Below are 26,662 nucleotides of genomic sequence, written 5' to 3'. Positions count from 1 at the left end.
TGCAAGGACAGGCATAATAAAACACAGAAATGGTAAGGACCTAAAAGAGGCAGAAGAGATTAAGAAGAAGTGGCAAGAATACACAGAAGAACTATACAGAAAAGTGTTAAAGACCACACACAATGATGTGATCACTCACCTAGAGCCAGACATCCTGGATTGTGAAGTTAAGGGTGCCTTAGGAAGTATTACTATGAATAAGGCTAGTAGAACTGATGGAATTCCCACTGAGATATAATACTAAAAGTATTATATACTACTAATGCTGTTAAAGTGTTGCACTCAGTATGTCAGCAAATTTGAAAAACCCAGCAGTGACCACAGGACCAGGAAAAGTCAGTTTTAATCCCAATTTCAAAGAAAGGTAGTGCTAAAGATTTTTCAAACTAATGAACAATTGTGCTCTCTTCACATGCTAGTAAGGTTATGCTCAAAATCCTTCAAGCCAGGCTTCAGCAGTACTTGCATCGAGAACTTCCAGATGTAAAAATTGGGTTTAGAAAAAGCAGAGGAAGCAGAGATCAAATTGCCAGCATCCGTTGGATCATAGAAAAAGCAAGGGAATTCCAGAAAATCATCTACTTCTGTTTCATTGACTTGTAAAAGCCTTTGACTATGGGTCACAACAAACTGGAAAATTCTTAAAGAGATGGGAATACTAGACCATCTTACCTGTCTTCTGAGAAATCTGTATGCAGATCAAGAAGCAACAGTTAGAACCCTACATAGAACACTGACTGGTACAAATTGGAAAAGCAGTATAACAAGGCTGTGTGCTGTCACCCTGTTTATTTAACTTATATGCAGAGTACATCATGCAAAATGCCAGATTGGAAGAGTTAGAAGTTGGAATCAAGATTGCCGGGATAAGGAGGGCCGCTCTCTGGCCTGAATAGACTAAGACAATACTACTTGGGTTGGCTGGACAGCTGGGGGATTGGGCTGGAGAGGCGACATAGTAAATTGGGAAGAGGATGGACGGGATAGTCTGGATGCTTGAACCAGTGTAGGGAGGGTTGATGACTGCAAGACCCGAGCAGCAGTATCCTTTATACCAGAAAGCTGGCAGGAACTATGGGGAAAAAAAAAAAAAAAAAACAAGAAGAAAAGTGGAGGAGGTGCTAGAAGAAGAGGAAGAAGAAGAATATGTGATGGAAAAAGTTCTAGACCGTCAAGTGGTAAAGGGCAAAGAGGAGTATCTCCTAAAGTGGAAGGGGTTCTCAGATGAGGATAACACATTGGGAGCCAGAAGAGAACCCAGATTGCCCTGACCTCATTGCTGAGTTTCTGCAGTCACAAAAAAACACAAGACAGATAAATCAGAGGGAGGCAAGCACAAAGCTGATTCTGATTCGGAAGATAAGGGGGAGGAGAGCAAACCAAAGAAGAAAAAAAAAAAGAGTCAGAAAAGCCACAAGGCTTTGGCTGGGGTTTGAAACCAGAGTGGATTACTGGAGACACAGACTCCAGTGGAGAACTCATGTTCCTGATGAAATGAACTCTAATAAGGATGACCTGGTCCCTGCCAAGGAAGCCAATGTCAAGTGTGCACAAGTTGTCATACCCTTCTATGAGGAAAGGCTGACATGGCATTCTTACCCCTAAGAGGATGATGACAAAAAAATGACAAGAATTAACTCTCTTGAATACCAGCCCCTGTCACATCCAACTGGGGGTTTCAAGTGGGGAAAGAAGGAGTTCTACTTGTCTTGACACCATAAAGGTGGCTTGAGAAGATGTCCTTTGAAGAGCCAGTATAGTTTCTGTGCCCTACAGCAGCCCAAGTGCTTTAAAGCCATTCAGTGCTGTATAGTTTGCACACCCATCCTGGTGGAGGGGAAGGAGTGTCGGTGTTTCAAGGCAGCCTGTTCTGAACTTTGCTTAAGAAAAAAGCGGATTCATTTCGATATTTGGCAAAACTAATACAATATTGTAAAGTTTAAAAATAAAATAAAATTAAAAAAAGAAAAAAGAAAAAAGCAGAGGGCCTCCTATGAAGGACAAAATGCAGAATGGGATATGGGAGAGCAAGAGACACTGTAGATCTTCAAAGAGTGTCTCCACAACCCACACAGCCTTCTTCCCGATAATGTTAACTCCACATTTTTACAGCGTGGCATGTGTGTATCTTTTGTCTATTACTGGTGTATTATTTGGGATGGGTGGGATGGGGTGGGAAAGAAGGGAGATGGGTTAGGATAATTCTTGTTAAGATTTGGGGAAATGGTGAAGCAAAGGCAAGAACAACTAATGATAATTGGGTTCTGTGTCCATAATATTGTATCCTTTCAAAAAATGTCATTGGCAACCTAAATGAGGACTGTGAGAGACTGTTTAAAAGCTGTGAATGCCTGAAACTTAGAAGCCAAGGTATTCCCTGCCTGAGCTTAATGCTGCTCCCAACAAAGGACTAAGAAGCTACCAAAGCTGCCATTTGGGGGATGGAAATTGGTTGAGGAGAAAAAGTCTTATTGGAGTGTATACACAGGTAGATCATTCTGTCTTAGAGGTATTAATTCATGAAATTGACAAGCCTTTCTTTTCCTATTTTGAAGTTATAAATATCAGCTTCTCCATCCAAGCCACTGGTGAAGTATTTAGGGAAGGGTAGAGAGTAGTATAGGAGGGAGGTGAATAGGGAAAGACAAGGGCCATTGCTCATAGGTTCGAAAACTCTTGGAGCCTCTGTTTTTTTAACTTTGAAACTATTGGTGGCAGGGTTCAGCACAAGTTCAAGAGTTTCAAAAGCCCTGGTCTCAGGAGAAGATTTAATTTTCATACTGGGGCAGTGGTTGACTTTAAAACAAAACAATTTTTTTAATCCTAAGAATGAACTAAAATTCAAAATGCTGTCTTGAATCATGAGATCCATCAGTTCTTGACATCGTCTAGAGCTGCATCTAGAAAGGAAAAAAAAAGTGAAAAGTGAAGTCTCTCAGTCGTGTCTGACTCTTTGTAACCCCATGGACTGTAATCTACCAAGCTCCTCTGTCCATGGGATTCTCCAGGCAAGAGTACTGGAGTGGGTTGCCATTTCCTTCTCCAGGAGATCTTCCCAACCCAGGGATCAAACCCAGGTCACCCATGGTAGATGCTTTACCATCTGAGCAATGTGTGTTAGGTTTCTGTGAAAACTTTTGTTTAAAAGTAAACTTCATATCAACACTGTCAGTTTTTTGTCTTAATAAAGCTATATAGATTTATAAAAAAATGCTTGGAGAAATATCAATAACCTTAGATATAGATGACACCACTGTAATGTCAGAAAGCAAAGAGGAACTAAAGAGCATCTTGATGAAAGTGAAAGAGGAGAGTGAAAAGCTGGCTTATAACTCAACATTCAAATAAAAAAGATCATGGCATCTGGTCCCTTCATTTTATGGCAAATAAAAGGTGGGGAAGTGCAAGCAATGACAGATTTTCTCTTCTTGGGCTCCAAAGTCACTGTGGATGGTGACTGCAGCCATGAAATTTAAAAATCACTTGCTTCTTGGAAAGAAAGCTATACAAACATAGACAATGATTCATGTTCATGTATGGCAAAACCAATACAATATTGTAAAGTAATTAGCCTCCAATTAAAATAAATAAATTTAAATTTTTTAAAAAAGGGAAAACAAAGAAAAAGAAAACAAGCAAACATAGACAGCATATTAAAAGGCAAAGACATCATTTTGCTGACAAAGGTCCATTTTAGTTAAAGCTATGGTCTTGCCCGTAGTCATATATGGACATGAGAGTTGGACTATAAGGAAGGCTGAACACCAAAGAATTGATGTTATTTTGAATTGTGGTGCTGGAGAAGACTCTTGAGAGTTTCCTGCAGAACAAGGACATCAAACCAGTCAACCCCAGAGGAAAGCAACACTGAATACTCATTGGAAGGACTTAAGCTAAAGCTGAAGCTCCAGTACTTTGGCCACCTGAGGAGAACAACTGACTCATTGGAAAAGACCCTGATGCTGGGAAAGATTGAAGGCAAAAAGAGTAGAGGGTGACCAAGGATGAGATAGTTGGATAGCATCACCAACTTAATGGACATAAGCTTGTTCAGACTTGGAGAGATAATGAGAGATAGGGAAGCCTGGTGTGCTACACTCCATGGAGTCTCAGATAGTCAGACATGACTTAGTGACTGAACATCAGCAACAATCCATCTCTTATATAATAAAAGTGTAGCCTGTGGGGTTTTTTTTCTTTCATTTTCTAGTTTTATGGATATAGTTTATGACTTTAGAAATTGTTTTCAAATTGTTATTACATTGCAAAGTTTCACTATTTAACAACTAGTTCTGTTACTGTATTTACTTCTACAACTTTGTTGAAAATATAACATTCTTCGAAATTTGTTTCTGCCAGTTTTGTTTTTGCCAATTTTCTACCTCACCAGTACTCATCATTATCCTTTAAAAATACTTACGATTGCATGAATTTATCTTTCTTTCTCCCAGGAAGTATGCTTCCTGGAAAGTATACAGGTGTTATTTTTGCGTCCTTGCTTATATTCTAATGTACATGTGTAGTCTCTAGATGTTAATAAAACATTAGAAAATCTATCTTCTGCAAATTAGTGTTGTGAAGGATTGATGTGATGTCAATGTATATTAATTTCTTTTGCAGATATTATTCTTATTAATTTCCCATCTGCACTCAATTTTTTTTTTCTCATTTTTCCCTGAGATACAGAATATTCTCTAGTAATGGCTAGGTATGGACTTACTGTTTTCCCTTCTGGAACTTTTGTTACATATATTTTGAATCATCTTACTCTTTTATACATAACTTCTCTTTTCTTCTTTCTCCTTTTGCTTAATTCTAGGAGAATTTGATTAATTTTTTTATTAGTCTCCAATTTTCTACAATATTCAGTGTGTTTATTCAGATTTTTTTAGTCTGATATTTGTGCTTTTTGTTCATATGCAAACCTGTAATATATCATAAGATCAATGATTTTTATTTTATACCATTGAGAAGGTCACTCTTATTCACTAACACACACAAAAAAGAGAGTACTGTCAGAGAATGTATACATTGCACTTGGAGAAAGAAGTGTTTACATTTATCCTAATTTTATTTTATTGGGTTATAGATTCTATGATCGGTAAAGTCTTTGTTAACGAAGTTGCTGAAGGCCATAAGCTATTTTGGGGTGTTCATCAGGACAGTATAGATTCACCAATTTTCTCTAACTAGTTCAGTGGCTCCCACTGGGAGTGAGATTGAGATTGCACCATATGCTGAGCAACAGTGAACACCAAAGGTGGGGCTGCTGCCCACTAAACATAAAGTCTGACATTTTCACGGGATCTCTGTTGTGGGTTGAATAGTGTTCCCTAAAAATGTGTGTTGAAAATCTAATCCCCAATGCCCGTGAATGTGACATTATTTGGAAATAAGGTAGTTGTAGACATAATCACATTAATATGATGTCATTAGGATGGGCCCTAATTGAAAAGATTGGAGTACTTATTAAAAAAAAAGAAACTTGGACATCAAGACCCACACAGAGGAGAGTGCCAGGTGACGATACAGACACAGAGAAAAGATGGCCATGGGAAGACAGAGACAAAAACCCGAGTGATGTATAAAAGGCCAAGGAAGGCCTGAGATTAATATAATCTGGAAAAAAAAATCAAGAAGGGATCCTGCCTCAGAGGCTTTGGAGGGAACATGTTCTGCTGACATGTTGATTTTTTACTTCTAGACTTCAAAACTGTAGAAGAATAAAATTTATTGTTGTTCTGAGCTACCCAGTTTGTCACACGTTGTTATGGCAGCCCTAGCAAACAAGCAGTGACATCACCTTTAAGATCTGCTTTCTACACAGCTGCTTCATGATCTCTTTCTTACAGCAATGTCTTCTCTGGGTTCTGGCTCCATGTGTGGTTTGCCTGTGCCCTCTCCACATTTTCTCATTTTCTTACTTTCTACCTAGTGAATACCTAACTTTTGTTGTATGCACTGCTCTGGTTTCCGGCAAGGATACAGAATTTTCCTCAGATCTTATCATACCTTTCTTCATTTCAATTAGGCGTTGAAAATCTGTCTTCAACCTTTTTAAGAGCAAATGGAAACAGCCTAGTCCTCCTTTCTGGGATATGCCCAGAAAGTAGAATTTCTGTCCTGCAACTCTTGAACCAAGAGCTGTTGCTTGCAAATCACCCTCTATTACAAGAAAAATTGACTCTGGATCCAAGTAGCTGTCTATATCTATGTGAGCCACACCATTCATGGGAGTTTAATATGATTTTCCTTGGGAAAGAAACAGAATTGGAGTCAGGTAGACTAATCTGAAAGTGAAAGTCGTGTCCGACTCTTCGCAGCAGCAGCAGACTAATCTGAACTTTTGATAGTGTATAACAAGTTATTCCCATCTGACTATTACTTTCAGAAGAGCACATGCAATTCTGATGGTTCTGTAGATTTTTTACATTTTGCAGAACCTCACCAGACTGCCTCAGAATTAGCCACCCACTAAGCATCACTTTCAAAGAGATCTCCACTCTAGATTTGCCTCTAATTTCTTATTAAAATATAAAGTTACTTGTGGACTTGTGTCCCACCAGTATAATTTTTCTTTCTTGGTTATTCAAACAGTTTGCATCTCCTAAAATATTTTTTTTCCTTATCTTGAGTAATTCATTATTTATTTCCCTGTAACAAATGGAGTTTTCCTGCAAATATTCCTTGAAACTTTCTTATGAAATAAGCATTTCAACCAATTATTAGAGATAACCTGTAAGACCAACTCTTACATCTGCCTGATTGCACATGTTTGACAAAATTGCCTTATCACTAAAATTTGGAAAAATTGTATATGATCTTATTGATACTTTGACACCGTGGGAACACTCCAGTGATGGGTTTACTCACATTTACAGACATCTTTGGCACTTGACTATGTGAGACTTTGTAGACACGTGATAGAGAATGATTTCCTGTGATACCCAGGATAGCGTTCATATATTAATGATGTCCCAATGGGAAACTCAGTTTCATTGGTTTGGATATTCAGTTTAGCAAATTGGAAATGATCTAGGGCATTACAGTGACCTAGGGACCACAAACTCAAGAACATAAGAGTTAAAAAAAAGATATCTAATGCCATTCTTCTTTCTCTAGTATTAGATTTGAGGTCACACAAAATAAACTTTTATTTTGGAAAGATAATGTCCTTGTAATCTTTGAAGGGAAATTTCCATTAGCATGTATCCATTAGAAAGCAAACTATCTGGAAGTCTATTTTGCTATCTGGACCTTCTATTTATAGCATTTACTGTAAAAGACAGCTTCCATTCAATATTTCACATTTTCAGGGAGACAGAGAGAGTGTTTCTGCCCAGCTTCCACTTGGTTTGGTGTCTGTGTACTTCAGTGCATCAAAACCCCAGTAAAATAAATTTAAATTAAAAAAAAAAAAAAGAAAACAGTAGAGGGCTTATAAGCATGAATGCAGAACTCAAGATATTTTCTGAAACTTAGAAGCAATCACTAGCTTTCTAGGTCTGATTCCTAGGAAGGGCATTGCAAAACAATGAGGTAATAAATATCTCCTCAAAATGAAACCAACAACAACAAATCTACAGTTATTATAAGAAAACATGGTTTGACATGTATGTTGAATAAAAGTCTAGCTTTAGCTTTAAAACCCTGTGCTTATAGCTCTAGGCTCAATGAGTAAAGACTCATTTTGTATTCACTTAGCAGGAAATCAAAAAATATATATATACTTTGAAAAATAGAAATCATTTCCACTTTGTTTTGATAATTTATCCTTTAGTTTCTATTGAGCTCTCCTCTTCTTCCCTTTCAATTTTTTTCATAGAGTGAAAGTTATGCTAGATACAATTCTGCACCCAGACAATTCTGTCTGATTTGCAAACCAATTTATCCTCTCTTCAACATAATTAAATACTTATCCTCAATATGAAAATTTGATTCATTTTCAATATATTTCAATTTATTTACCCTTTACAGGATATATTTTGATCTGTATTGCCAGTTTCTTTTTTAACTTAGAACTTGAATATTAGATATAACTAGATTCTAGCTCAAGGAGTTTCCCCTTATAAATAAAACCTACTGGACAGAGGAGGCTGGTAGGTTCCTAGTCCATGGGGTCACAAGAATAGGACATGACTTAGCGACTAAACCACCACTACCAAAGGCCAAATGAATATGAAGATGGTATGGCAGATCTCCAGTCTAAAAAATCTCCCTGATAAAATTATGGCTGCCATCTCAGTACAGGTTGTTATTGTTCTGCCATCCAGTCATGTCTGACTCTTTGCCTCCCTGTCCCTCACCATCTCCCGAAGTTTACCCAAGTTCATGTCCATTGCATCAGTGATGCCATCCAGCCATCTCATACTCCAACTCCCTCTCCTCCTTTTGCCCTCAGTCTGGTGAAAAAAAAAAAAATCTCAGAATTTAGATGATTGCCTCTCTCTGTTAATTCAGTGACTCTAAACTAGGTCTCTGTATTTGTAAACAGGCACATTAGGAAACTCCAAGTTGAAACCATGGTGTTTCTGGAGAAGAGTGAGGACAAAAATGACTTGAGTGTCTGTTCTTGGTCTGTTTCTTTTGAGAACCGCTCTTTTCTTTCAGAGATTTCCAGAAGTGAATATGTTATGTGAAAGAGTCACTTCAACAATTTCCTTTCTCCTTCTGTCTTCACTTTCTGAACGTTCATGTCTTTGTGGTGTTGATTACCTTAGGAAACCTTCTCCAGACCTTAGAAATACACTCTTTTGCATGTTCTCATTCAGTTTATGTTTCTTTGTTTTTTGTTTTTTCTTTTCACCAGAGAAGGAAAACTTCAACATCTGAAATTAGTGTAAAGCTAAGGGGCAAGTCTGGAGAAGGCAATGGCATCCCACTCCAGTACTCTTGCCTGGAAAATCTCATGGATGGAGGAGCCTGGTGGGCTGCAGTCCATGGAGTTGCTAAGAGTCGGATAGGACAGAGCGACTTCACTTTCACTTTTCACTTTCATGCATTGGAGAAGTAAATGGCAACCCACTCCAGTGTTCTTGCCTGGAGAATCCCAGGAAAGGGGGAGCCTGGTGGGCTGCCATCTATGGGGTCGCACAGAGTCGGACACGACTGAAGCGACTTAGCAGCAGCAACAGCAGCAGCAGCAAGGGGCAAGTCAGCCTTCTATTCACTTAGAATTTGGTTCAGATGGTAAAGAACCTGCCTGCCAACTCAGAAGATGCAAAAGACTCAGGTTCTGGTCCTGAGTCAGGAAGATCCCCAGGAGAAGGAAATGGGTACCCACTCCAGTATTCTTGCCTGAAACATTACATGGACAGAAGAAAGTCTGGCTCAGTCTGTCAGACATGACTGAGCATGCACACACATAGCCCATATTGGCTAAAACAATCTTTGTGTTTAGTTTACAATGTAGCCCAATTTCTATAGGGAATGCACAGCATTCTCCAGCCAAATAGGCTATATATAGCAATTTTGCATGCTTTGTTTTCTGCTTGTCTGTGTTTCTCTCCAAAATTTATGAAGATGGTCAATTTACCCCAATTTAGGTTCAATGATATTTTCTTTCAGTTCCTATTCTTTGACAACATTTTGCTTCTAATTATAATTAGATGGACTTTCCTCGTGGTCTGGTGGTTAAGAATTGTCCTTGCAATACAGGGGATTCAGGTTCCATCCCTGATTGGGGAACTGTGATCCCACATACTATGAAACAACAAGGCTGAACACCAAAATTGCTGAGCATGTGTCTCTGGAGCCCACGTGCCACAACTAGAAAGACTGCATACCACAGCTACTGAAACCCTGTGCTCTGGGGCCCAAGCATAGCAACTATTGAGCCGTGGCTTCACAACTAAACAGCTTGTGCACACAGAAAAAGACCCCACCTGACCCTACAAAGATTCCTCATGCTGCAACCAACACCTGATAAAGTTAAATATATAAATAAAATAATCTAAAAGGACGTATTGTATAGCACAACACCTGCTTCCTCAATCTGCAAGGCAGGAAGCCTAGTTCGATCCCTGGGTCAGGAAGATCTCCTGAAGAAGGAAATGGCAATCCCCTTCAGTATTCTTGCCTGGAGAATGCCATGGACAAAGGACCCTGGTGGGCTATAGTCCATGGGGTCACAGAGGGACACGACTGAGTGACTAGAACCAAAGATCATCAGAATCTTACATGTTGATGTCTCTTAAAACTATTTATGATTGATTTGGCATTTAATTTTGTCAAGTGCACAAATAAGCACCACCTTGTAATTACAAAAATTTGGAGAGTCTTATTTAGATATTCTGAAGCCTTTTGGAATGTGAGGTAGTGTGCAGTAAGCTGGAAGTGCACAGCGAGGGGCAGGACCTCTCCAGATTCCTTTCCCCTGACTGTCACTGGTGCAGGAGATGGTGCTTGCCCCAGTGAGGCTGAAGCTCATCCCTTTCTAGATGCAGGTCACACATATAACTGACTTCTTTTCTGAAAGGAAGGGCTTCCAGAGGTTTTCCTCTGTGTCTCCAACTAAGGATATCAGGTTGATGTGGACATAAAATTTCTGGAAAGAAAGTAAAAGGTATGTTTTATTGAAGAGTTTTCACCAGAGGTAATCTGCAGTCATAGGGTGCTATGGTTGGTACTACCTAAAAACACAGAATGGACTAGATCAACTGAGATTTCAATCTCAATTTTTAATCAAAACTGTATAAAAGAATTTGTTTGTCCTGAATAGTCCAGGCTTTTAAGTATTCTGAATAGAGAAATTTACACCTTTAGTTAAGTACCAAAACTTTTAAAGAAGCAAAAGAATCTCTTGGAGGATAAGTCATTCATTTACTCAATGTATATTAATTGAGTACTTATTCTGTGTAAGCCATTCATCAGGGTCTGGTGATAAAATGGTGAAAAACATAGATAAATTCCTTGTCTTCCAAGGAGCTTACATTCTCAGGAAAGATTTCTACATATATATTCCACATATACTAATCATCTAATCATTGCATATTGGAGACTCATAATCAGCTTATTGTTGCTGAATCTTTCAGCATAATTACCTAGATACAAGTTCTGAGAATTTAAGGAGTCTTAAACAGCTCAGCCCAGAGAAGGCAATGGCAACCCACTCCAATATTCTTGCCTGGAAAATCCCATGTATGGAGGAGCCTGGTGGGCTGCGGTCCATGGGGTCGCTACGAATCGGGCACGACTGAGCGACTTCACTTTCACTTTTCACTTTCATGCATTGGAGAAGGAAATGGCAACCCACTCCAGTGTTCTTGCCTGGAGAATCCCAGGGACACGGGAGCCTGGTGGGCTGCAGTCTATGGGGTCGCACAGAGTCGGACACGACTGAAGCGACTTAGCAGCAGCAGCAGCAAACAGCTCAGCCTGTGTAATGTTGTTCCCCATTTTCCCCTTATTCCTGCACTGCTTTGATCTACCATCTCCATAAAAAGTACTTTAATTTTTTTTTTCTCTTTCTTGTGCCGCCTCTCCACTTAAAGTATAAATAACACAGGACAGGGAGTTTGCTCCTCTTGTTCACTGCTATAACACCAGTGCCTGGAAGAACAGCAAACACAGAGTATACACTCAATAAATTGAATTAAATGAATGAATGTTTTATACTTGTATATTAGCAAATGCAAAAACCATAGAGTACTTCAATGACATTAACCAAAAATGAAGAAAATAATAAATTGGTCAAAGCTTCACATTAGCTAATCTTTCCTGATTTAGAGGCAAACTACAGCAGGGTTTATCATGTTAAACAAAGAATTCTAAATGGCAGAGCCTGGTCAGATGGTTCCCAAAACATGTGATGAACTTGAAAGTGAATTACAAAAAATTGAATCACAATAAAATACTCATAAAACAAGCAAATACTTGTCAATAATTAGAATTAGAAAACAGAGAAACAACTGCTGGAGAGGCCAGGACTCAAGTTACAAACAGATTAAAGGGAGAGATAGGCCTTCCCTGTTATCCCTTCTATGCACATTCACTGAAGCACTGCTATTTCAAAGGCTTTCCATTCCAACCAAGACACAGTAACTAGCAGAACTGCCTTTTAATTGGAATCTAAGGAAGTAAATATTTGTGAATATGGGAACAGTTTCAACCAAAATGCCATTTTATTTGCAAAAATCTCATCATTTTGAGGATCCGAAACCAGCAGGTGGCAGGGGTGCGGAGACCACATCAGTCTTGAAAAGTCACAGCTTCCGGAATGGTGAGGGATAACAGCAAAGCACAGTTGAATGGTCACATTATACAGACCCAGCCAAAGATGAAGAAGGCATTTGTAGCATAGCTGCCATCTCCTTGATCCTGGATCCAGACTCAGAGAAATCAGTCTCTCTCTGAGCATCCCATGCTGATAAATCGTCTCATAGTCATTGTTAGAATAAAACATCCTCCAAGTGTAGGCACTGGAACAGCTAATAAAGCAGCTGCCAGTTTGGATTAATAAAGCAAAGAACATCTGGAAAGAGAACAATGACTATTCATTTATCTCTATATTTGTGGTGGTGATGTAGAAAGTTCACAACAGCATGTTGGGCTACAAAAGAGTAACTGTGAATATCCTGGGAGCAAAAATGAAAGGAGATTGGAAAATCCTCCAAAATTCTCAATGTATGTTGAACCCTTGAGTGTGTGTGTGCTCAGCCACTCAGTCATGCCCAACTCTTTGCAACCCTATGGACTGTAGCCCATCAGGCTCCTCTGTCAATGGGATTTTCCCTGGCAAAAATACTGGAGTGGGTTGCTATTTCCTCTACCAAGGGATCTTCCTGACCCAGGGATGGAACCTATGTCTCTTGCATCTCCTGCATTGCAAGTGGATTCTTTAGCACTGAGCCACCAGGTAAGACTGGTGGCTTAAATTTATTATGGTTCCTAAATTTATTAGGTGCTGGTATTTGGCTGCTGGCAAGGATTCTTTGGAACATTTTGAGATCAGGTGTTTTATGGCTCATGCTTTATACTTCCCATGTAGAGATGTGCATGCTGTGATGGGTCTAAGATGCTGATAAACAAGTGAATGACTTTAGTTAAAACATTAACATCAGCCACCATAATCCCATTTCAGAGCCCTTAGCCTGTTACTAACCAGGTGACATATGATTGGAAGAACTATAATTATACCTTCACTCCTACTACAAAATTTACTTTTGATGGTTAAAAGATTTCTGAAATAATTCTTAAATGATCTCAGTTATTTTTAATAAGCTTTTCCCACATATCAATCTTTTTCTGGATCTCTGAAAATTGCTCTTTTTCTTTAATGCTTGGAGACTATGATTTCTTCACTTAATGTGTCACCTATATATGTTCATAACTAGTAGCTGTACTTGTGTTTTTGAACTTGCCATTTAATTTATGTTTCAGGTTTTCCTTCATATCTCATGTTACTAGTTCCACCTGTTCTTCACTCTTACTTTCCATATACACTTCCCAAACTTAATACCTCTGAATATTTCCTTTATTTTTTTCCAAATCACACTAAACCCTTTTTTAAATGAAGTTCAGTTTCAGTGTTCAGCAGGCCAATCAGCTCACACTCATCCCTCATCACAAATGAAGGATACTTTTGCTCCAAGGTGGAAATTAAGTGCAAAGAGTACACTTCCATTAGGAAATTAGTACAGAAAGTCAGCACAAAATTTCACTAGGGGAAAAAAAAAACACCAGGAATGAGATTTTCCCATGAGGGACAAAGAGACTGATCTGCAAACCAGAGAGTATAGGCACACTGGGGGGCTGCCGGGCCCCAATCTCCCTGGGATGTGCAGCACAGAGAAGCAGTCCCTCTGAGATCATAGCTGGGCTATAGAACACTTCCTGTCCAGGAGAAAAGTCATCCTTGTGGCTTGGAGTGTGTTTACCATGCAGAATTTCTGGAGGTGGCTGACATACTGGAGAAAGAGAAACAAAGTCCTCTTAATTGTGTGAAAATAACTTTTCCTCATTGATGAGCTAGCCAAGAGACTCATAACCATATGTCTATAGTTTTAACAGTTGTGGTAGACTAACATTTTATTGATGGCAAATTTAAACAGAGAAAGAGAGTCTTGTTAAAAGAACTGATACATTGCAGCACAGTGACTAGAACTGAGACATCCTCGGTTCATGGTTTTCCACCTAAAGTATACTTCTGAAATGACATAGCAGACAGTTCCCATCCACATTTTGTTCTATTGATATCACTGTTCACTCAATATACAGTTGTTAGATTGATGGATTTTTATATCTTCATACCTCCTTTCTAGAAAGGCATCACCAATTTACATCCACCTTCTTGGCAATAAGAATTGCTTGTGCTCAAATCTCATCCAACGTGTTGCCCAATCACCTATCACACTATGCTGTGACCAACAAAATTCAGACATCTCTTTCCAACTCTGCAGTGTCCACCTGCCATGTTTTGGCAGAGAAAATCAGTCTCCTTTCTGCACTCTATAGAGCCAAGTCCTCCTCAACCATTCATTTCATTCCAATGAAAAGAGAATCATTGAGTGAAATCTTCTGAAAAGCCTACAGTCCTCACAATAAGGCTGCATATTCTATACCATAATTCGTATCTGAGTCTCTGTCTCTATATACAGTTGGTTTGAACCCAGAATCAGAATACATTTGAATCTCTTAAATTACGTAAAACTGTAGTAACATGAAAAGTCATTTCAGCTTGGCTTAAATCAGGTCAGTTTCTCAGCCTAGACTTTAGCTTTCTCAAGAATAAAATGGGGCATTGCACTAGAATAAATTACCCCTTTAAGGACTTTGTAAATACTCTGATGTTGTAATATCGAATTTCAGGGCTCATCAGTCCCTTGTTTCCCTTGATTAATAAGTGCACTGTGGTGTGATATTTAAGTACCATGCTGTTAAATCTCTGTTGACTAAGCCTCACACTTCTGCATTCTCCTTTGGCTGCTGAGGCTACAAGCCTGAAAGCTAAAATTGATTGTCTTTCTTGCCAGCTGTGTCCTGGTTAAGCTGACAGTTGAAGGCATATATACTAAATTAAAAGGCAGGAAGATGATAGAAGTCATTCTTGTAGACGGGCTCAGGAAGTGGCAATTGATGGCTCTTTCTTAGTAGCAGCAACTTTAATTCCAGCAATGGCAATGACTGCATGCTCCAGCAACCTCAGCTACCTTCTGGCAGCAGTGGCAGCTTCTGCAACATGAGCAGCTGAAGGAAATACCTGTTCACTGACAGTTTCAGGCACCTGTGCTCTAGTCCAGAGGAAATGGCAGGTTTCTGAGCTCTGGTAACATTTCCTGCCTCCTTTAGCTCTTCTTGCCCTTTTAACACTTACTGCCTGCACTAAACCCCTCACTCCTTCAAATATATAGACTAGTTTTTTTGTTTGTTTGTTTTCACGGCTCTAAAATCAGGTAGACTTAGGTTCCGGTCCTCCCCATAGTTCAGTTCAGTTCAGTCGCTCAGTCGTGTCCAACTCTTTGAGACCCCATGAACTGTAACATGCCAGGCCACCCTGTCCATCACCAACTCGCAGAGTCTACCAAAATCCATTTAAATTGAGTTGTTGATGTCATCCAATCATCTCACCCTCTGTCATCCCCTTCTTCTCCTGCCTTTAATCTTTCCTTCAGTCTTTCCCAGGGTCTTTTCAAATGAGTCAGCTCTTCGCATCAGGTGGCCAAAGTATTGGAGTTTCAGCTTCAACTTCAGTCTTTCCAATGAACACCCAAAACTGATCTGCTTTAGGATAGACTGGTTGGATCTCCTTGCAGTCCAAGGGACTCTCAAGAATCTTCTCCAAAACCACAGTTCAAAAGCACCAATTCTTCGGCACTCAGCTTCCATCACAGTCCAACTCTCACATCCATACATGACCACTGGAAAAACAATAGCCTTGACTAGATGGACCTTTGTTAACAAAGTAATATCTCTGCTTTTTAATATGCTATCTAGGTTGGTCATAACTTTCCTTTCAAGGAGTAAGCGTCTTTTAATTTCATGGTTGCAATCACTATCTGCAGTGATTTTGGAGCCCAAAAAAGTAAAGTCTGACACTGTTTCCACTGTTTCCCCATCTATTTGCCACAAACTGATGGGACCGGATGCCATGACCTTAGTTTTCTGAATGTTGAGCTTTAAGCCAACTTTTTCACTCTCGACTTTCACTTTCATCAAGAGGCTCTTTAGTTCTTCACTTTCTGCCATAAGGGTGGTGTCATCTGCATATCTGAGGTTATTGATAGTTCTCCTGGCAATCTTGATTCTAGCTTGTGCTTCATCAAGCCCAGCATTTCTAATGATGTACTCTACATATAAGTTAAATAAGCAGGATGACAATATACAGCCTTGACATACTCCTTTTCCTATTTGAAACCAGTCTGTTGTTCCATGTCCAGTTCTAACTCTTGCTTCCTGACCTGCATACAGGTTTCTCAAGAGGCAGATCAGATGGTCTGGTATTCCCATCTCTTTCAGAATTTTTCACAGTTTATTGTGGTCCACATGGTCAAAGGCTTTGGCATAGTCAATAAAGCAAAAATAGATGATTTTCTGAAACTCTTTTGCTTTTTTGATGATCCAGCAGATGTTGGCAATTTGATCTCTGGTTCCTCTGCCTTTTCTAAAACCAGCTTGAACATCTGGAAGTTCACGGTTCCCATATTGCTGAAGCCTGGCTTGGAGAATTTTGAGCATTACTTTACTAGCATGTGAGATGAGTGCAATTGTGTGGTACTTTGACCAATCTTTGGCATTACCTTTCTTTGAGATTGTAATGAAAACTGACCTTCTCCAGTCCTATGGCCACTTCTGAGTTTTCCAAATTTGCTGGCATATTGAGTGCAGCACTTTCACACCATGTTCTTTTAGGATTTGAAATAGCTCAACTGGTATTCCAAGATCTCCACGAGCTTTGTTTGTACTGATTCTTCCTCAGGCCCTAATGTGAATGACTTCACATTCCAGGATGTCTGGCTCTAGGTGAGTGTGAGTGATCATACCATCGTGATTATCTGGCTCATGAAGATCTTTTTGGTACAGTTCTTCCGTGTATTTTTGCCACCTCTTCTTAATATCTTCTGCTTCTGTTAGGCCCATGCCATTTCTGTCCTTTATTGAGCCCATCTTTGCATGAAATGTTCCCTTGATATCTCTAATTTTCTTGAAGAGATCTCTAGTCTTTCCCATTCTATTATTTTCCTCTATTTCTTTTCACTGATCACTGAGGAAGGCTTTCTTATCTCTCCTTTCTATTCTTTGGAACTCTGTATTCAAATGGGTATATCTTTCCTTTTCTCCTTTGCTTTTGGCTTCTCTTCTTTTCAAAGCTATTTGTAAGGCTTCCTCAGACAGCGATTTTGCTTTTTTGCATTTCTTTTTCTTGGGGGTGGTCTTGAGACCTGTCTCCTGTACAATGTCATGAACCTCTGTCCATAGTTCATCAGGTACTCTGTCTATCAGATCTAGTCCCTTAAATCTATTTCTCACTTCCACTGTATAGTCCTAAGGGATTTGATTTAGGTCATACCTGAATGGTCTAGTGGTTTTCCCTACTTTCTTCAATTTAAGTCTGAATTTGGCAATAAGGAATTCATGATCTGAACCACAGTCAGCCCCATAGTTGCTATCTTAATAATCCTGAACAGTTATCTAACCTGTCTAAGACTCAGTTTCTCTGTAAAACATGAAAAGAATATTAATTACCTCATGCCTTTATTTTAAGAATTAAGTGCAAGGGCTGACCTGATAGCTCAGTTGGTAAAGAATCTGCCTGCAATGCAGGAGACTCCAGTTCCATCCCAGGGTCTGGAAGATCCACTGGAAAAGGATAGACTACCCACTCCAGTATTCTAGGGCTTCACTTGTGACTCAGTTGGTAAAGAATCCACCTGCAATGCAGGAGACCTGAGTTTGATCCCTGGGTTGGGAAGATCCCCTGGAGAAAGGAAAAGCTACCCACTTCAGTATTCTGGCCTAGAGAATTCCCTGGACTGTATAGTCCATGGGGTCGCAAAGAGTTGGACACAACCAAGCAGCTTTCACTTTCACTTCATTTAGACTACATAATGGTGCTTAACAAGAGGACTCATTATGTATTAGCACTTACAGTACTCAAGAGTAACTAATGCATTTTTTAAAAAATATTATTTTAACTTAAAAGAAGAAGTAACTGAAAGATTATAGAGAGTATCAGTGGTGATATGTGCAGAAAATTTGTTTATAAAAATCGCAAGGGGATTGTGCATTCTTTGCCCTGATTTATCTTTGCTTCTGAGTTTGAACATGTACACATATGCACATACCTGCTTTATTTCATGTTTCCTCCCAAGAAAGTGTACTCTTACACACTGCTCATTACACATCTTCCCCCCCGGGACAAAAACAAATCTCCTTAGCCTCCTACAACTCGTGTCATTTGTAGGCACCTTCATGGCCTCAGTCAGACTCACCCCTGGAGCAACTGAGCAGCTCCAAATCCCACATATTTTGGGCCTGGAAATGAACAATGGAGAGTCCTTTCATGGTAAAGCCAGATTGACACATAAAACTCATGATTTCATATTAAAAAAAAAAAAAAAAAAACAACTTTTGTTCTCAGTTCAGTTTAGTTCAGTCGCTCAGTCGTGTCCGACTCTGCAACCTCATGAATCGCAGCACACCAGGCCTCCCTGTCCATCACCAACTCCCAGAGTTCACTCAGACTCATGTCCATTGTTCTCAGACATCTTTATTAAATTTTCAATGATTAGAGGTGTGCATTTATTAGATATAATGCACTGAAGGGGAGGTCTGCTCCAGATGCCCACTTGATTGTCTTCGCTGTTGCAATATATTGACAGTTCGTTCACCCATGAGGTCAGTCAGCTTTTGCCTTCTCTCTCCAAGATTGCAGTGGTAGGTCACCACTGTTTCATATTTAAAATATTCCCTGTTGGCGCTATTGAAATCTCCATTGGTAATGCCTGGGAGTGGCCCACAAAGAATGCCTAGGGAAATGGAAAGCAGTGAATTAAAATGACTATTGAGAGAAATCAAATGAGTCACTAAATGGCAACTATCTTTATTTTACCTTTATTATTAGATTTGAATCTTTGCTAACCTAGATAAGCTTTTACAAAGTTTTAATTTACATGGTCATGCCTAAATACAATTTGAGTATATTTGGGTAAGCATGAGAAGATTTATGAAGCTGTAGACTATGCTGAATATTTTGAAAATCTAAATGATGTAAATAGAAATATAAATTACTAATATTCACTAAAGTAGATATAGAAAGATAGTATAGACCAAGAAATTGTAAAAATAGAAAAAAAAATTCACAAAAAAGTTATATCATAGTTTCATGTAGTATATACTTCTAAATGTAATTTTGAATGTTTCACAAGATATAAATGATAAAACTTACCAATTCATTTTATCAAGCCTAAGTTTGATTTCATAATAGTGTACGCCTGTAAAAGTGACCACAGAGTAGCCTACAAGAAATGTCAGACACAGTTTTAAATGTAAAAGTAGGACATGACACATGACAGGACATGGAAAAAGTTGTATTTTTCTAACACTATATAACTGGAGTAAATAACATCAACCAAATTTCTAAAACAAAATTAAAAATGAAAATTCTTAAGGAAGTCTTTGCTTCTGGTACTTTCAATAATTGACATTAATTATCTCTCCACCCATTTCCCACTTACCTCTGGAGAAAAACTAGAAGTGATGTAAAAATATAAAATATGTATCAGGGTGCTAACAAATGAGGGACTATGGTCTCATAGAAGATAAAAATCCAGGAAAGAATCTAGCATTTGAGCTGCTTTTCCCTTGGGAAAATTAGTTGATTCAGGAAGGGGCATTTGATAGGCTTATTGAGTCAAAGGCTTTCCTGATATCAGGGCTTCCCTGAAAGCTCAGTTGGTAAAGAATCCACCTGCAATATGGGAGACCTCAGTTCCATTCCTGGGTCGGAAAGATCTGCTGGAGAAGGGATAGGCTACCCACTCCAGTATTCATGAGCTTCCCTTGTGGCTTAGCTGGTAAAGAACCCGCCTGCAATGTGGGAGACCTGGGCTTAATCCCTGGGTTGGGATGATCCCCTAGAGAAAGGAAAGACTACCCACTCCAGTATTCTGGCCTAGAGAATTTCCTGGACTGTATAGTCCATGGGGTCCCAAAGAGTCAGACACAACTGAGCGACTTTCACTTCTCTTTGAGTCAAAGGACAAAAATTGCAGTTCAGGGCCTTCAAATTAGAAATTTTATTAATATCTCTTGATATGTACTGAGACTTTAAAAAACCAGGCTCTGTGACTCAAGATTATTGGAATTATTCTTCAGGCACTGGTGGCCCAGAAAAATTAGTTTTTGAAATTGAATTAAAGTCAGATTGCTAGGGTCCCCAGGTACCTGGCAGGAACAACAGCAACAATAAAATCCCTCTCTGGAAGAAAATTAGTCATCCAAAACCTTGAATTTATTTCTACAGAAAAGCTTGCAAATATCATTCCTGATACACAATTAAAGGTATCCAGGTACTTGAACAAGTAAAATAACAAGAACAAAACCTAGCACAATCACTGACAATAGAAAGTGACCCATTAGTACTCCAGATATTGGAATTTTTGTTATCAGATTTTATAAAACTATATCATTATTACTAATAAAGGATAAAATACACAAAATGGAAATTTTTGGTAAAAATTAAAAACAATTGAAGTGACAGGGCAAATTTTGAAAGAACCTAATAAAAGTTCTACAATTATAAAATGCAGTTAACTGAAATTCTGAATTTGGATAAGATTAGTGGCAGTTTAGATACAGTTGAAAATTTAATCATTGGAAATTAGAATAGAAGAAAACATCAAGAACACAGGGCAACAAAAGAAACCTAAATACAGACAGGAGAGTAACAGTCTTGTAGAATAGAGGAATAAGGATAAGCACATGTTTAAGATAGAAAAATAAGGCATCCCACAATGAAGGGAGAGAGATAATAGTGCATAAACAACATGTGAAGAAATAATGATAGAGATTTTTCCAAAACTGTTGAAAGACATCGAACCACAAATTCAAAACACAATACAAACCCCAAAAAAACAAATACAAAGAAATCCCTACCTAGATGCATTATTAATATTGTAAAATATCAGAAGCAATTTTAAAAGCAGTCAGAAAACAGGATAACTTTCAAAGAATCATACTTAGAATAATGTTTAAAACCTTTATTGCCAGAAGACTTATAATACAGAAATGCTTAAAGATTATTCTTTAGGCTGAAGGAAAATAGTGTCACATAGAACTGATAGAAATGCAATATGGAAGAAGTATAACAGAGTTAACATGTGGATAAATATAAATAAATACCACTTTTATAAAAGCAGCAACTATAATGTCTCATGAGATACAAAATGTATGTAAAAAATAGTAGGAAATGGCAGGAGGACATAAATGGAGTTAAGATTGCTATGGGTTCTTGCATTGTTTGGGATGTGGTAAAATCATTATTTATAATAGATTATATAATTATAATAGGTTATAATTAAGATAAATTCAATTATAATAAATCAAGGATCTATATTGCAGTCTCTAGGATAATAAATAAAATATACAAATAAATAAAATAACAAAATTTGCTTGAGGAGAAAAAATAGGGTAATAAAAATGATTAATTTAAAAATGTTAGGAAGAATAAAAGAAAAACTTAAACAAAAAATAAATAACAAGATGCTAGACTTAAACTTTACTATATAAGTAACTATATTAATTTGAAATATTCTAAGCATTTCAATTAAAGGCAAAGATTTTCAGAGTGAATGAAACAACAAAATCTGAGTATATGATGTTTACAAGAGATAAATTTTATTTTATTTTTAATTATTTTTTGGCCATGCTGGGCAGCTTGCAAGCTCTTACTTAGTTTCCTGACCAGGGATTGAACTCAGGCTCTCAGCAGTGAGAATAAACAGTCCTAACCACTGAACTTCCAGGGTATACCCTGATAAATTTTAAATGTAAGACAAAGAATGGATGAAAGTAAAAGATTTGAAACATATGTAATACAAAATCAGAAAAGAAAGGTCAATATTTCTATATTAATATTATAAAAATAGATTTTAATGAAAGAAATATTATGAAAGGTAAAGAGGGACATTTCATTATGATAAAAGAGTCAATTCAGCAAGAAGGAAAAATAATAGAGATAGACAAATCTAGTCATATTCAGTAATCATAGTGGTTTGAATGGCAACTCCCTAAAAAGATATTTCATGTCCAAATCCATGGAACTTGTGAATGAGAATTTGTTTGGAAAAAGAGTCTTTGAAGATATAATTAAGTAAAGAATCTTGAAATGAGATCAACTTGGATTAACAGAGTGGATCTTCAATCTAAAGTGAGCTTGTAAGAGAAGAGAAGGGTAGACATACACAGAGGAAAGCATGTGCAATGGAGGCAAATAGTGGAGAAATATATCTGTAAGTGAAGGAATGCCAAGTATTGCATCAACCACCACAGGTAGGAAAGAGGGATAGGACAATTTTTTTTTTTTTTTCCCTCCCAGGAAAAGGAATCAATCTTGCTGACATGTTTATTTTAAACTTCTGGATTTTGAACTGTGAGACAAAATTTTCATTTTAACCTATTAAATTTGACTACACTAAAGGCTTTGACTGTGTGGATCACAACAAACTGGAAAATTCTTCAAGAAGTGGGAATACCAGACCACTTTACCTGTCTCTTGAGAAACCTGTATGCAGGTCAAGAAGCAACAGGTAGAACTGGACATGGAACAATGGGATGGTTCCAAATTAGGAAAGTAGTATATCAAGGCTATATACTGTCACACTGCTTATTTAACTTATATGCAGAGTACATCATGTGAAATGCCAGGCTGGGTGAAACACAAGCTGGAATCAAGATTGCCAGAAGAAAATATCAATAACCTCAGATATGCAGATGAAACCACCCTTAGAGCAGAAAGTGAAGAGGAACTGAAGAGCCTTGAGATAAAGGTGAAGAGGAGAGTGGAAAAACTGGCATAAAACTAAACATTCAAAAAACTAAGATCTGGAGCAGTTCCAAGATGACAGAGGAATAGGACAGGGAGACCACTTTCTCCCCAAAAATTCATCAAAAGATCATTTGAATGTTGAGCAAATTCCACAAAACAGCTTCTGAACACTGGTGGAGGACACCAGGCACCCAGACAGGCAACCCAACCTTTTCAAAAGGAGTGGTCTTAAGGCTACTATAAGAAAAAGACTGAAAGCCAGAAAGCCAGAGACAGAAGGCTTAACTCCAGAACTTTAGAACATCAGAAAACTCCTGACTCCAGAGGATGTTAATAGACAAAAGCTCAATCAAAAGTCTCCATACCTACACTGAAACCAAGCTCCACCCAAGAGCCAACAAGTTCCAGTGCAAGACACACCATGTTAATTCTTCAGCAAAACAGGAACACAACCCCAAGCATTAAAGAGAAAGCCCAGAGATAAATCCACGCACATGTGGACACCTTATCTTTGACAAAGGAGGCAAGAATATACAATGGATTAAAGACAATCTCTTTAACAAGTGGTGCTGGGAAATCTGGTCAATCACGTGTAAAAGAATGAAACTAGAACACTTTCTAACACCATATACAAAAATAAACTCAAAATGGATTAAAGATCTCAATGTAAGACCAGAAACTATAAAACTCCTAGAGGAGAACATAGGCAAAACACTCTCTGACATACATCACAGCAGGATCCTCTATGACCCACCTCCCAGAATATTGGAAATAAAAGCAAAAATAAACAAATGGGACCTAATTAAACTTAAAAGCTTCTGCACATCAAAGGAAACTATTAGCAAGGTGAAAAGACAGCCTTCAGAATGGGAGAAAATAATAGCAAATGAAGCAACTGACAAACAACTAATCTCAAAAATATACAAGCAACTCCTACAGCTCAACTCCAGAAAAATAAATGACCCAATCAAAAAATGGGCCAAAGATCTAAATAGACATTTCTCCAAAGAAGACATACAGATGGCTAACAAACACAGGAAAAGATTCTCAACATCACTCATTATCAGAGAAATGCAAATCAAAACCACTATGAGGTACCATTTCACACCAGTCAGAATGGCTGCGATCCAAAAGTCTACAAATAATAAATGCTGGAGAGGGTGTGGAGCAAAGGGAACCCTCTTACACTGTTGGTGGGAATGCAAACTAGTACAGCCACTATGGAGAACAGTGTGGAGATTCCTTTAAAAACTGGAAATAGAACTGCCTTATGATCCAGCAATCCCACTGCTGGGCATACACACTGAGGAAACCAGAAGGGAAAGAGACACGTGTACCCCAATGTTCATCGCAGCACTGTTTATAATAGCCAGGACATGGAAACAACCTAGATGTCCATCAGCAGATGAATGGATAAGAAAGCAGTGGTACATATACACAATGGAGTATTACTCAGCCATTAAAAAGAATACATTTGAATCAGTTCTAATGAGGTGGATGAAACTGGAGCCTATTATACAGAGTGAAGTAAGCCAGAAGGAAAAACACCAATACAGTATACTAACGCATATATATGGAATTTAGAAAGATGGTAATGATAACCCTGTATACAAGACAGCAAAAGAGACACTGAAAAAATATATATATAAATTTATTTATTTTAATTGGAAGATTAAAAATGAAAAAAAAAAAAAAAAGAGAAAGGCTGCCCAAAACCATCCCAAACACATAGACACCCCAAAACTCACCATTGGACATTTCATTGCACTCCAGAGAGAAGAGATCCACCTCCACCCACTAGAACACAGATGCAAGCTCCTCCAAACAGAAAGTGTTGACACACCACTGATCCAACCCCACCCACAGGAAGCAGATTCCACAATTAAGATTAACCATGAACTCCCAGACTGCAGAAAGGGTACCACAAACACAGCAATCTAAACAAAGTGAAAGGGCAGAGAAATATTCAGCAGGTTAAGGAACATGATAAAAACCCAACAAACCAAACCAAAGAACAGGAGATAGGAAGTCTACCTGAAAAGAATTCAGAATAGTGGTAGTAAAGATGATCCAAAATCTTGAAAACAAAATGGAGTTACAGATAAACAGACCAGAGACAAGCACTGAGAAGATGCAAGAAATGTTTAACAAGAACCTGGAAGAAATTATGAAGATTCAATCAATAATGAATACTGCAATAGCTGAGATTAAAAGCACTCTGGAGGGAGCCAATAGTAGAAGAACTGAAGCAGAAGAGAGGATAAGTGATGTGGAAGATAAAATGGTGGAAATAAGTGAAGCAGAGAGGGAAAAAAAAAAAGAAAAAAAAAGAATTAAAAGAAATGAGGACAACCTCAGAGACCTCTGGGACAATGTTAAGTGCCCCAACATTCGAATCATAGGTGTCCCAGAAGAAGAAAACAAAAAGAAAGGGCATGAGATAAATATATGAGGCTATTTCCCTCTCCCTAAAATGGAGAGGGAAATAGCCAACCAAACCCAAGAAACCCAGAGAGTCTCAAATAGATAAACCAAGGCAAAACACCCCAAGAAACATATTAATCAAACTAACAAAAATTAAGCACAAAGAGCAAATATTAAAAGCAGAAATTGAAAAGCAACAAATAACACACAAGTGGATCCCCATAAGGATAACAGCTTATCTTTCAATAGAAACTGTTCAGGCCAGAAAGGAATGGAAAGACATACTTAAAGTGATGAAAGAGAAAAATTTACAACCAAGATTACTCTACCCAGCAAGGATCTCATTCAGATATGAAAGAGAAATCAGAAGCTTTACAGACAACTAAAAGTTGAGAGAATTCAGCACCACCAAACCAGCTCTTCAACAGATGCTAAAGGATCTTCTCTAGACAGGAAAGACTAAAGGTTTATAAAAACAAACCCAAAGCAACAAAGTAAATGGTAATGGGATCATACTTATCAATAATTACCTTAAATGTAAATGGGTTAAATGCTCCAACCAAAATGAAAAGACTGGCTGAATGCATACAAAAACAAGACCCCTATATATGCCATCTACAGGAGACCCACCTCAAACCTAGGTACATATACAGACTGAAAGTGTGGGGCTGGAAAAAGATATTTCATGCAAATGAGACCAAAAGAAAGCAGGGGTAGCAATACTCCTATCAGATAAAATAGACTTTGAAATAAAGATCATGTTAAGAGACAAAGAAAGACACTACGTGATGATCAAAGGATCAATTCAAAAGAAGATGTAACAATTATAAAGATATATGCACCCAACATAGGAGCACCACAATATGTAATGCAAATTCTAACAAGTATGAAAGGGAAAATTACAGTAACACAATAATAGTGGGAGACTTTAATATCCCACTCACACCTACGGATAGATCAACCAAACAGAAAATTAGCAAGGAAACATGAGCTTTTAAATGATACAATGGACCAGTTAGACCTAATTGATATCTACAGGGCTTTTCACCCCCTTAAAAAAAATGGATTTCACCTTTTTCTCAAGGGCACAAGGAACATTTTCCAGGATAGATCATATTCTGGGCCATAAATCTAGCCTTGGTAAATTTTTTAAAAAATTGAAATCATTTCAAGCATCTTTTCTGATCACAATGTGGTAAGATTAGATGTCAACTACAGGGGGAAAAAAAGGCTATTAAAAACACAAACATATAG

General features: G+C 38.1%; 1 protein-coding gene and 1 pseudogene across 1 annotated transcript in view; one reads left to right on the top strand and one right to left on the bottom strand.

Annotated features, from left to right (window-relative positions):
• The first annotated feature begins 867 nt into the window (after positions 1 to 867).
• Positions 868 to 1,713, top strand: LOC786152 (chromobox protein homolog 1-like; annotated as a pseudogene).
• Positions 1,714 to 10,262: 8,549 nt separating this feature from the next.
• Positions 10,263 to 26,662, bottom strand: part of CR1L (complement C3b/C4b receptor 1 like) — a 72,003-nt gene continuing 55,603 nt past the window's right edge. The window contains 10 exon segments of the mRNA XM_024976607.2: positions 10,263 to 10,436; positions 10,438 to 10,546; positions 11,479 to 11,550; positions 11,942 to 12,069; positions 13,552 to 13,662; positions 13,740 to 13,821; positions 13,824 to 13,907; positions 18,429 to 18,526; positions 18,676 to 18,818; positions 18,820 to 18,965. Of these exon segments, the coding sequence (XP_024832375.2) occupies positions 10,280 to 10,436; positions 10,438 to 10,546; positions 11,479 to 11,550; positions 11,942 to 12,069; positions 13,552 to 13,662; positions 13,740 to 13,821; positions 13,824 to 13,907; positions 18,429 to 18,526; positions 18,676 to 18,818; positions 18,820 to 18,965 (1,130 nt within the window). The 3' untranslated portion in view covers positions 10,263 to 10,279.

Source organism: Bos taurus, chromosome 16, assembly GCF_002263795.3.
Source record: "Bos taurus isolate L1 Dominette 01449 registration number 42190680 breed Hereford chromosome 16, ARS-UCD2.0, whole genome shotgun sequence".
In the NCBI taxonomy this organism is placed as follows: Eukaryota; Metazoa; Chordata; class Mammalia; order Artiodactyla; family Bovidae; genus Bos; species Bos taurus.
The sequence above is the reverse complement of the archived record's forward strand: the minus strand, read 5'-3'. Positions and strand labels throughout refer to the sequence as shown.